The sequence below is a fragment of the Rhamphochromis longiceps genome, linkage group LG19, assembly GCF_057381845.1.
Source record: "Rhamphochromis longiceps isolate RC_006_pf linkage group LG19, R_longiceps_female_GT1.1, whole genome shotgun sequence".
Taxonomy (NCBI): domain Eukaryota; kingdom Metazoa; phylum Chordata; class Actinopteri; order Cichliformes; family Cichlidae; genus Rhamphochromis; species Rhamphochromis longiceps.
Genome location: NC_140575.1, coordinates 16648734 through 16661781, shown reverse-complemented (window position 1 = coordinate 16661781; position 13048 = coordinate 16648734). Strand labels below are relative to the sequence as shown.

Genomic DNA, 13048 nt, shown 5'->3' with positions numbered 1-13048 from the left:
CTAAAATAATTATTTACACCTGCTACTAGACAAAAAAAAAACATACTCGCCGTATTCAAAGCAGCTGGTTGTAGTGCCATCTGTCGTTCTTCTTCTTATCCAGGGCCGGGTTGTGGCGGGAACAGCCTAAGCAGAGAAACCCAGACCTCCCTCTCTCCAGCCACTTCCTCCAGCTTAACTGGAGTTGGGGCGTGTTCTGGGTCCATCCCACAGCCTCGTCCCGATAGGACATGCCTGGCGCACCTCACCTAGGAGGTGTTACCTTGACATCCCAAATACTCACAGAAAGGTGATTATTAGGATTAAAATTTAATTTTATGCATTATTTCAGCCCCTAATGTCCCAAAAATGGAAAAATTTCCAGAAGAAATTGTGAAATGTACTAAATGTGCTATACTAAAAATAGCAAAATTTAGAGAAAATAAATGAAATTTAGGCCCATTGCAAACACCGCCACAAGTCTACAGCGGCTGTGTGAACTATTCGCAGTTCACAGTGAATATCTCTGCCTTAAAAAGTCCAACTCGCTCCTGACCTGATGCGTTCATTTTTCAGCTGAAAATTGGCTGTACCTGAACACCGAGCTCTCCTCAACAACTCATTTTGACACAAAAGTTTCGAGGTCTCCCAAAGCTAGTAACGGGACTTCCAGGGAGAGATCCAAGAAAAGCCAAAATTCAAACTTTGAAGGGCAGATGGGCCAAATGTCAGGTGTGGTTTTTTTAATATATTTTATGGACAGACCTTCTACTCACACCTTGTATTTTAATCCGTTAAACTGCATTACATGTCGAGTGTAAATCCCGCATCATACCCATCACTTTGGATGTGGATGACTCTTAATGGTTGAGATCTGATTAAAACTTTAAAGTGAACCTATTCTGCTCCTTTACTAAAATAGCTTTGCATGATTCGTGGTTCAAAGTAAGCAACCCAGTTTCAAAGCAAAACATGTAATAGAGACACTGGACCACCTTGATCATTTCTCGCTTTGCCTCTCCAAAATGTGAAATGGACACACCTGCAGAAGTTGCATTACCAGCAGGGGGAGATAATGTATTTAAATCCACAAAGTCGGTAGTGAGCAAGAAAAGTATGAAGTACATACCAGGATCCTTAATCTTTAGAATCGATTTAGCTCGGGGGCTAATATGTATATACATGTAAATGTGTTAATAATGTCTGTTTAAAAACTTTCTCATGATTATTTTCATGTTGGTTGAAATAAAATATCTCCCTCTGCTGTTACTGCAACTTCTGCATGCGTGTACATTTCAGTTTTTGGAGAGGAAAAGCGAGAAATGGTGGACCGTGATATCAGGTTGAAATAAGCCATCTCTTGCTCAAGTAGCTCCTCCCCCTTTAGCCCAGCTATCTTCTCATTGGCAGCTCCTTGTAAAGAGAAAGTGGGCGGAGTTTCTGTTTTCACAGCCAGAAGCTTGTGTCAGAGCTTTCTGCTCTCACTGGGTTCGTAATCTTGCACACACAGACTGGCCATCGTTAAAATAATAACCCGCTACTGTAAAACCCTATAAGAGCACAATAGGTCCCCTTTAATATTGATCAGTGTAATCCTTCTGTTAACAGCAAAAAATGCACAATGCCTCTCATCTTTTCTTCTTTTTTTAATGAATTATCAGATATGATATAGTTCCCCCATTTCTTTATTTATTCATATATATGTCCCATGTGGCCTTATTTCACTGCTATGAACTTTCCATTTTCCGTGCTGTAGGAGAATCCGTTGATATTTTCTGTCTCCTTCTTGTAGTGAACGGCTCACTACGAGTATACAATCGGCTAAATTCTCAAACCCCGAGGCTGACTTTCCCTTGTCTCCTTTCTTTCCTCTCCACTTTATCCCCTCTGTCCTTCTTGTTTTTCACTCCCACCAGCTGGTTCCCAACTTAAGGAGTTGGCAGATTTTAGAAGAGCAGCAGACAAATCAAAAGTATAAAAACAATACTCTTACTAACTCCTAAACCAGAGGTTTTCTGTATTTTAAACTCTATGTGTGCTTTTCTTTGTTTGGAGTCATTCCGGTTTTCTGTGAGAGACTTTTGATGAGGAATGAACTCTGTGGTTGTTTTATCTTTGTTGCCACACCCAGGCGTGTCCCCACATGCTGGACGTTATTAGGCCTAAACCCAATTGTTTTGATTGTATTTTGCTTCTTCCTTTCATGAGCAGTTCACAGTTCTGCTGTTTGAGCAGGAACTTAGGGAAAACCTCTGGGATAAACTGGGGTGTGTTGCTCTGTTGACCTAATGAAAATATGAATTTGTTCGTTCTCGTTGTGGACGTCGGGGAGCAGTTGCATTCGTACAGCCTTCGTTGTTACTCATATTGTTTTTGTTAATGGATGGATGGATGTTGCGGTGTAAACTAGCCACTCGCTGACATTTTCCAGCACTTACAGTGTTTACTGATGGTGAATTAACACACACAGAGCATAACTGTCACCATTGCTGGTGTAAATGAAATATTACTGTCTCAATATTACAGCTGCTGTCTGAAACCTCCTTTTTTATTTCTTTTTATTTCTTCATGATTTTTCAGTGAGAAGAGGCCCAAAGATGGTGTGATGTTTTATGTCATGCACAAAATGCTGAACTGCCATTAAGTATTTAAAAAAAATGACAACAAATAAAACAAAATCCATCATATTTCATCACATTTCTTTCTTATTCTTATTTCTTTAAGTGACTTTGGACATGTGACTTGGGTGTTGGTCCCAGGTGGATGCAAGTATTTTTATTTTTATTTAAGTATTTTAGAAACAGCTGATCTGCTGGGACGTGTTGGCTCTACAGTCTCCATGGTTTTATGGTCTGTATAAGAGAAAATACCCAGTGAGAGGCGGTTCTCTGGGTGAAAATCTCTTGTTGATGCCAGAGGTCAGAGGAGTAACTCGACTCAACTTAAGTATGCAGAAGAATCTCTGATGCACAAAACACGTCAACCTTGAAGCAGATGAGCTACAGCAGCAGAAGACCACGCTACAGTGCTCTTGTCAGCTAAGAAATATAAGCTGAGGTGAGACTTCACATGGCCTCACCAAAATTGGACTCTAGGAAATTAGAAAAATGTTACTGGAGCTGATGGGTCTTGATTTCTGCTGGATGGATGGATGGATGGATGGACGGATTCAGACAGTAGGGTCAGAGTTTGATGTGAACAACATGAAAGCATGGATCCATCCTGCCTGGTGTAATGCTATTTTCTTGGCACGCTGTGTATCAGCTGAGCATCATTCAAACGCCACACCCTACCCGAGTATTGCTGCTGAACATGACCGTCCCTTTATGACCACAGTGTACACATCTTCTGATGGCTGCACCCGGTGGGAAAACTCAAGCTCAACTCCTCTCAAACTGGTTCATTCAACATGACAATGAGTTCACTGTACTCAAATTTCATCCGCAGTCACCAGATCTCAATCTAATAGAGAAACTTTGGAATGTGGTGGAACAGGAGATTCCCATCATGGACGAGCAGCTGACAAGTCTGCAGCAACTGTGTGACACTGTTGTGCCAACATGGACCAAAAAGCACGTTGTTGAATCTATGCCACGAATAATTAAGGTGGCCCTGGCAAAACGGTGTCCAAGCAAGTACTAGAAAGTGAGTGGTGAGCGTACATATGTGGCTTATCAGTGTGGTTTATATGGAAAAACAAAACAGGCACGACTAGTAGTGTCTGTATGTGAAACTGCTGTTTCAAGTTTGTTTGGTATACACACGGCAGGAAATAAGGTAAGGCACAGAAGGTCGATTAATGTTTACTAAATCCTTGTGTCATGGGTCAGCTGCATAATGGAGTCGCGGTTTCATGACTTCTGGTCAACAGGCATTCCTGTTATTCAAGAGGAGGCAGACACCTTAACGGCTGATAAATCCCAAAACTGGATTTAAAAAAAACAGACGAGAGGAAAAAAGATCAAATAAACTCAGTGCATTAGATAACAAACAGTCAGCTTTACTTTGACTTCAAAAACAATGCTCTAACTTATCTTTATATCATCTTATATAGGTTTGAAAGCATTCATGATCATTCCTGTGTATATATGAATAAAAAGCAGAAACTACAGGCACACCAGAGGAAAAAAGGGGAGCAGTTTGTGGACTGAGAGCTGAGAACTTTGTAAATGATGTGCATGCTGCTGATTTTCTTTTTTTTAGTTCCATGTAAAGGAAAGAAACGGGACCAGGAAGTGTCCAATCATAATGACATTTGTTTGTTATCTGTCATTTAAATATTCAGGATTATTTCCCTTCATCTGCAATCGGCAGGTTCTTGTTCTCTCCGATGGCTTCTGATAAATCCCTTTGAATTAGTTAGATGTAAAATCTTCTCATGATCAAATGCAGTTAGATTTCCCCAGTTTTCAAAAGAAACAGTTTGCAAATCTGAATTTTGTCTTGTTCTCTTCAGTCTTTCATTATATTTACTCTAATTTACCCGACACACTGCAAAATTTCCTGTAAACTTTTCACAATGGTGCATTATTCTGGCCATAATAATTATAGCAGGTTAAGCAGACTGAGAGATGAAGTCAAATACCGACATGGATGAGTGTTTGCACTGAGCTTTATTCAGACACGCACAAAAACATGCTATTGTTAGCTGTGTGGCTGTGCAGCTGGACAAAGGTTAAAGGAAAGTAGCCATTATACTGATGAAGGTGGATAAAGATCAAATCTGTGGCATGTCCGGACAGGACGAGGAAACAAATTTCACATAAGCAGCTTTTATTTTGCATGAACAGATCTGAACCAGAGGTTATCGCCAAATGCAAAATTCCCCCTGATGTAAAATATCTGAGTATGCACCTAAAAACATGGGTCAAGCTGTAGTTTAGAACAAAAAAAGACCTCTGAATGTTGCAGGGAAATCTTTTGCACCAAAACTGACTGACATATATAAAGCTGTGGTCTGAAGTTTACATCCACTTGTCATGAGCGTGAATGTCGTGTTATTTTGGGGATTTTATAGATTTCTGTAACGATTATGCAGCATACATGTTATAAAACATACATGATGTAAAACAAGATTTTATTTCTAGCTGTTGATTTAAAGTGAAACAGAAGAATTACAAGGTAATCCTCCTTCATTATTCCATACCTATTGTGTAATGTACCAGTACCACTGGCATGATGCTACCACCACCATGCTTGACAGTTCACAGTGTTCTTAGATTTGAAAGCCTCACTTACGCCTCCAAAGATATCACTTGGCACAGTGGCCAAAAAGCTCTCTGTTTGTCTCGCCTGATCATAAAACCTTTCTCCAGCATCCTCTCCATCAATGGAGATTTTAAACTCGCTTCTCTGTGGACAGAGATGCAGGAGTTCCAGCAGTTTCCAGTTCATGGCAGGGATAACATCAAATTATGTACAGTTGGTTGAACTGATGATGCAAAAATCTGCAGTTGTTCAACACCCATGATATAAACTTCTGACCACATTTACACAGACAGGATGAAATGTCTCATTTAAGTTACACCTGCTGCACCAGGTGTTTTGATCTGTGGGTTTTCTAGTTGTTCTGTCTCCTGCGATCTTCCAGAAGCCCCTGGTACTTGGCCAGCTTCCTCTTGAAACGCCTGCTCGGTACAATCTTCCCAGATTGCTGACAGAAATGCTTCAAAAGAAATCTGTTTTGAAGTCCCTGGCTCAAGTCTACCATTACCTGCCAGTGTTCATGATGGAAAGTAGACCTGCAGCAGTTTCAGTTGCTCTCCCACTTTGACAAATGTTACGTGTTTCCTAAGGGGACAGCAGAGCCTGTTTATTGTCACAGCTGGGGAGCGACCCATAGCAACCGTCCCCAAGGGCCTTGACATAGCAGCTCAGGATGTGTGTGAGTGTCCAACTCCCAGAGCACAGCAGACGGGAAGGTGTTTCTGCCTTGGAAAGGCTAAGTAAGATGTTACATAGAGAGCTTTCAACTCATTGCATTCTCTGGTTATGTTCAAGCTCTCTGCTTCTTTCCTCATTCACTGCTGCTATCATCTCCTCTTAATTACATCCACTTTGTTCCCCCATCTGCATTTTGTTCCTCACTCCACCCCTTAAGTTTGACAGCAGGAGATGAGCAGACTTGGCCACATCAGGCTAACCAGTGATTCAGATATAAACATTTAACTACAATTATCCAGCATTCTGTGAAAATGATGAAATTTGTTAAAAATTAGGGAAAGGTAATGCTAAATCATAAATATATCTATCTATAAAATATAGCCATTGTTTTTAGTTCTATGATTTAAAACGAGCCACCAGTAATTAGAGAGGTCAGAATCAAATACACACATATTTCACATTGGACCTTAAATTTAACTTAGCTTTTTCCTTTTAAAAAAGGGGAATTTAGTCAGCACCCATGTGTGTATAAAAAAAATCGGAATATTAAATGTTTTCTTTGCTAAAAGTGAACTCAAATATGGCTCATCTTTACCCCCACTGTACTACTGCACAAACACCTGCACTCATCATGCCAAGAGCACGTCTGACTCATTTGTTTTTAAGTAGACAAAAAGACAAAAGTAGAAGTAATCCACCATATGTAGCACCAAACTTTATTAACCCCAACAGGGAATTCGCAATTTCAGATTGAGGAAGTTTTGGATGTCACACGCTAGGATAGAAGGGATATGAGCAGAAAGATGGCTCATGATAATGTAAAAATATCATGGCTGTACTGAACCCCTCTACAAAAAAAAAAAAAAAAAAGACAAACTTTATTTAAATTCTTCTACAAAATCAGAACAAGCACACAAAGTTAGGTGGGAGTGATGAGTTCCTGACGCTCTCAGTGTTTTCTTTCATTTAGAATAAATCTTAAATATTTAATTTCACTTAAAAATAAAATAAAATAATTATATTCTACATTAAACGTTAAGTGTTAAAAATCGCAAGAAAGTGCCATGAATTAGTCAGTGTTACATTCTCTCATTAGTACATGTTAAAGCTGGAGCTGGGTCATGTTCAAAATCTGTGGTGACATCAAACAGTGCAAAGGGTAAGTGATCTACACAAACAGGACATTTAATGTTCTATTTACTGCTACATCTTTTTTTAAATGGAGTTTTTTTGATCACACCTCCTGTAATAAGCGTCAGGCTCCCTTTAATAACACCATCCATTTAGAAACAGCGCAATGATGAGGTGATACTAACCAGAAAAGAAAGAACAGGCTGAAAACATTCATATTTAAAGATGGGGAACAAAAGCAAACATGTAACACATAAAAGCATGGAGACCACCTGTACGCTCTAAATAACTTGGTGATATATAACAACTTTTGTTCTTAAAAAAAAGAAAAGAAAAGAAAAAAGTTGTTTAACTTCTTGACGTCTGAACCGCATTGACCTGAAACTGTTGCATAGAAAGAAGAAAAGGAAGAAAAAGAAGAGCCGTGCTGATTTTTAGGCCATGTCCTCTTCACCCTCCTCCTCGAACTCTCCCTCCTCCTCGGCCGTGGCCTCCTGGTACTGCTGGTACTCGGACACCAGGTCGTTCATGTTGCTCTCGGCCTCCGTGAACTCCATCTCGTCCATGCCCTCGCCCGTGTACCTGAAACAGAAGCGGTGAGGTGATTAACACGTCGCATGAGGGCATGCACTCAGGCTACAAACGGACCGGGGTGTCTCTCACCAGTGAAGGAAGGCCTTGCGGCGGAACATGGCGGTGAACTGCTCAGAGATGCGCTTGAACAGCTCCTGGATGGCCGTGCTGTTGCCAATGAATGTGGCAGCCATCTTGAGGCCGCGCGGCGGGATGTCGCAGACGGCCGTCTTGACGTTGTTGGGGATCCACTCCACGAAGTAGCTGCTGTTCTTGTTCTGCACGTTCAGCATCTGCTCGTCCACCTCCTTCATGGACATGCGGCCTCGGAAAATGGCAGCAACTGTGAGATAGCGCCCGTGGCGTGGGTCGCATGCTGCCATCATGTTCTTGGCGTCGAACATCTGCTGGGTTAGCTCGGGAACGGTCAACGCCCTAGGAAAATGAACAGATATTTTAGTTGAGATATAATTCAAACTCGAAATAGGCATTGCTAACAGCATCCGGCTGCTCTAACCTGTACTGCTGGCTGCCACGGCTGGTCAGGGGTGCAAAGCCCGGCATGAAGAAGTGCAGCCTGGGAAACGGCACCATGTTCACGGCCAGTTTTCTCAGGTCTGCGTTGAGCTGGCCTGGAAAGCGGAGGCAGGTGGTAACGCCGCTCATCGTGGCCGAGACGAGATGGTTAAGGTCGCCGTAGGTGGGCGTTGTGAGCTTCAGCGTGCGGAAGCAGATGTCGTACAGGGCCTCGTTATCGATGCAGTAAGTCTCGTCCGTGTTCTCCACCAGCTGGTGGACGGAGAGGGTGGCGTTGTATGGTTCCACCACCGTGTCGGACACCTGAAGAAGGAGAAGGGGCCATTAAGGGCGGGCAGGGCCCCACACAGTTAATCTGGAATGATGTGGATGTCGAATACGGACCTTGGGGGAGGGAACCACGCTGAAAGTGTTCATGATGCGATCTGGGTATTCCTCGCGGATCTTGCTGATGAGCAGCGTGCCCATGCCGGAGCCCGTACCTCCGCCCAGGGAGTGCGTGAGTTGGAAGCCCTGGAGGCAGTCGCAGCTCTCTGCCTCCTTCCTCACCACATCCAGGACTGAGTCCACCAGCTCCGCCCCCTCAGTGTAGTGGCCTTTAGCCCAGTTGTTCCCTGCCCCGCTCTGACCTGTGTGTCACAAGCAAATATAGGCATCTGACACCACTGACTCAATTTCCATATTTAAAACACAATTTACTTACAGTGAGCAGCCAAACATGAAACATCACTTGAAAACGTACTATTCCACTGGGTTTTTTTTTTGAACAAACAAATAAGTACATACAGACAAATTAAAACAAACAAACACAGATTTTTTTTTTCCTTTGGTCAAAATACTTTCCATTTTACTTTTCTAAAGCCAGGATGATGAATGAATGAATGTTCAGCTTTCAAAGGCTCACCAAAGACAAAGTTGTCAGGTCTGAACACCTGACCGAAGGGGCCGGACCTCACAGAGTCCATTGTGCCCGGCTCCAAGTCCACCAGGACCGCACGAGGGACATACTTCCCACCTGGTGAAGACAGATGACCAAAAAAAGCCACACTTTTAACTTCAAGATTATATAATTAGTTTAGGGATAGGGCACCTGTTTAATATCAGTTATAAATCCTTAATAATCCTCCGAGCTCTATCAGCAAACTACGCGAAGTGCAAATAAATACAAAAACTAAAAAAGCCCAAATTATCACAGGTAACTACAGAGGAAAAAAAACTTTAACAAGAGGTGAAAATCACACCAAAAACAACCAGAAGATATTATGATTTAGAAAAACTAACAAAAACCAAAACATGTTCAGTTTCAATTTGTTAATTTGTTTTTTCAAATCAAGACAGATATGTTTAATTACCAGTAACCATCTAAATTTCTCAAATCTTCAACCCAGAAAACGCTTCTTTTGGTGTAATCTTTATAAAAAAAGAAAAAAGTAAAAAGAAACAGAGGGGTCCTTCTACAGAAATGTCTGATGTTGAGATAGCGCAAGATCTTAAAATTGATTTATTTTAAAATATTTAACCCTAAACCACATTATAGAACTTGCTCATTTATGAATTTAAAAAAAATCAAAAGACAGTTTGTTGATTTAAAAAATATATATTTTATCTACATCTACTTGAATTCTTTTGTAAGTGGTGTTTGCCAAAGGAGCAACTTTGGTAAAAGCGGTTTCAATTTTCCAGGTTTTCTGAAGGTATGTGAACATTTCTTTGGACTGCTTTAAAACGCTTTAATTAAATACTTGGTCCCAATTCTCTTCAGACAGAAGAATGTCAATAATAATGGATCTGGGGATTATCTCTTAGTATTGTCATTATTATTATTATTATCAGTTTTGTTTGTTAAAATGTGACCCAATATTTGTCCATTCGTGGAATTGTTTATTTGCTATAACAATAAAAATAATTTGAAGAACAATTAAAAATGAGAAGTGATGTAATCCTTTATATCTTAACTCTTACTTGTAACAAAATTCAATTGATGTGAAATTATTATCATATCAGTTTGATGTGACAGAAATAATAAACCCCATACGGTAACACCAGTGACGTATTAATCATCATGCTACTCAGTTAAGCCATACCAGACAAAAAGAGGATTCATTATGATAAAAAAAACTTAGCATTTGCATAAAATACAAATAGTTTATGCAAAAAGTTCCTCTGAACATAGGAGCCACTGGTGTTACTGAGTAAGTAATGGCTGTTTTTAATAGTCCCTTTCATAAAATCCACGTTGTCATATTGTGCTCACAAAATTGGGAGGTGGTATGATGAATTCTTTACAGAGCTTAAGGAAATTAGTAATAGGAAGTGAACTCATAATAGGCCGTTTTTCCACAGTAACACCGGTGAGGCAACTTCATAGGATCATTACTTTCTTTATACATTTTATATTTGTTCTACATATCTTACATTTCTATGTGTGTATTGTGTCTATTGTATAACTTATTTATTTATTCATTCATTCATTCACTTCTGAACTATGTGAAATCACAGCGCTTAGCCTCTATAGCTGACTGTGGTGCTTGGGCCACTCTATGACAGATTAAAAACGAACACTGCCAAACTGATAGCTCAGGAACTGTTTAAATAACATGTTTATTTTAAACACAGAAACAAACTGTAACCCTAAAATGTTTCTGCAAAGGCCGGGGGTGGGGCAGAGACAGACGTCACCGTAGAATGACCCAGACTATGACATGAGCAAACCCACTGCAGAAACTAGTATACACATACTTACTGTACTTAACTATAAAAACTTTACTTTGTCATAAACTGCATGAACATACTCAATGCTTTGCCTCTTTAACTTAGTGATAATATTATCCCAGTCCGAAGTGTGACTTAAAGCGGGAACAGTCTAATTTGTGGGCACCATTGCTAGGCAAGGGTTTGTTTTTGTTGTTTTGTCTTGGAAACTGAGTGACGGTAACCAGGAAGGAGAGCCAAGAAAAAGCCCCCTGACTCTGAAAGGGGGGTTGATTAATGCCCCCCCTACTGGACGGTGGCTGTATTAACCAGGTTTCTGCTGGCTATTGAATTACCTCAGCTCACCCAGAAATTAGATCAGACTGTGCAGTGTGAAGTTAACCTGTAGCCTCGTTGTAGTACACGTTGATTCGCTCCAGCTGTAGGTCGCTGTCTCCGTGGTAAGTCCCGGTGGGATCGATGCCATGTTCGTCACTTATAACCTCCCAGAACTAGAACACACACACAGGGACGGAATAAAACGATTAAATCAGTCGGCTCAGTCAAACTCAGCAGCGCTATGATTAGCTCTGGCGCTAATTTAATTTAGTGGCCCGCGTACTCGAACTTCAAACACTCAAACTCAACTTTAAAACCACTATCACTCTCACCTTCGCGCCGATCTGGTTGCCGCACTGGCCGGCCTGCAGATGAACTATTTCCCTCATTTTTTGGTCGAAATGAAAAACTTCGGAACAGCCAAGCGTAGACACTGATCCAGCGTTCAACCAACAACGGACTAACCTGAGAAGGTAGGAGCGTTGCCAGCTATAGAGACACCGAGAAGGCAATTGGAGGAACTAAGTGTCAAACAAAACAGACTGGGAATCGGATTGGCCCAAACACCTTGCTTTCGGGTTTTGATTGGATAGCGATCCCAGGAGGTCCGTTACCTCGGTAACACGGAGAGAACGGCGCACACATTCAGCACACAACGCGTCTCTTGGAGACGCGCAAAAGCTCTGCGTGCGCGTCACTCAGGTTTGAATAACAAACCCAGGAAAGACTTTTCAGAATCAACTTCATTTTCTACCCGATACACGAGCTCACGACATGAAACCTAATATGGAGACTGAATCTTAACGCCAAACGAGGCGATCGTTTGTAGTTACCATGTGACATAGTCGTTATATTTTAGAGTCAGCGAGAGCACTTTCTAACTTCTGGCTTACATATAAAATTACAGTGCGATGTGCATTCAGTCATTCAATCGGAAGTAATTCAAATTTAAATACCAGGTTTTATGACGATGTGGGAGCATTTCTAATTTTATTTTTGACAGTACTGTGGAAAGGTGTTGAGTCATCCCTCATTTTTTTATACTTTGCTTCCAAGGAGCCAGGCATTTGTGTGTTTCTAAAAGTCATCTTGAGCATTACATTTCCAGGCTTTCTGGAGGAAATTTTATTTGGACATTGGCTCTTTTTTCACTCAGTTTCAGACGAGTCAGTGAAACTGATCATTTAAAAACTGCATTTTGTATTTACTGAGTTTTAGCTTTTTCTAATATTAAAAATAGGATAAGCATTTGAAACATTTAAATGTGACAAATATGCAAAAAATAAAAGAAAAAAACTGGTAACTTAAAAATCTGGAAAGGGGCAAATATTTTTTTTTACAGACTGCCTGTCAGCTGTCTTCACTATCCAAACAATTTTTAGCCAAGTTCATACTGATTTTGCTAATACGATTTTAACAAATATGTTTCTTTAGTTATCGGATGTGCAATATAAACTGTAAAAAGTGCCAACCTATTTCATTTTTTAAAATTTCTTTTGCTGAAGCACTGGAACGGATTACATAGCAATAATCACACTAATCCATTTAGAACCTCCTTTATAAACTCTGGTGTCATTAATTGTACACTTCTTCTAATCACTGACAGACCTTTACCTATTTTACTTACAGTATTATCAATATACGTATTTTATTTTAAAAGCAACGAATACACTAATAATAATAACAGTTTTGCCTCCTCTTTTTTTAGTAGGAATATTATAAACGCATCTTTTACAGCGTTCAGTCACTCATTAAGCATTAATAAGCTTAATTGATCAGTTGAGGTTTCAGATCCATATACTGGTGAGTCATCAGTATACAAAAGAATCTGAGCCAATTTTTAAAACAAATGAAAGCTCATAAAAACGACCTGAAAATAATAATTTCCCCAAACAGCTAGGTACTCCACATGTTA

At 40.4% G+C, this 13048-nt stretch overlaps 1 protein-coding gene across 1 annotated transcript; it reads right to left on the bottom strand.

The window, feature by feature from the left end:
- Positions 1-6635: 6635 nt before the first annotated feature.
- LOC146646476 (tubulin beta-4B chain) lies at positions 6636-11622 on the bottom strand. Its single transcript, XM_085391939.1, has 7 exons — positions 11466-11622; positions 11198-11306; positions 9008-9118; positions 8488-8732; positions 8084-8406; positions 7657-8001; positions 6636-7575 (listed from the first exon to the last, which is right to left on the bottom strand). The coding sequence occupies exons 1-7, from the start codon at positions 11520-11522 to the stop codon at positions 7428-7430; spliced, it is 1338 nt and encodes a 445-aa protein (XP_085248065.1). The 5' UTR covers positions 11523-11622; the 3' UTR covers positions 6636-7427.
- Between the last annotated feature and the right edge of the window lie 1426 nt (positions 11623-13048).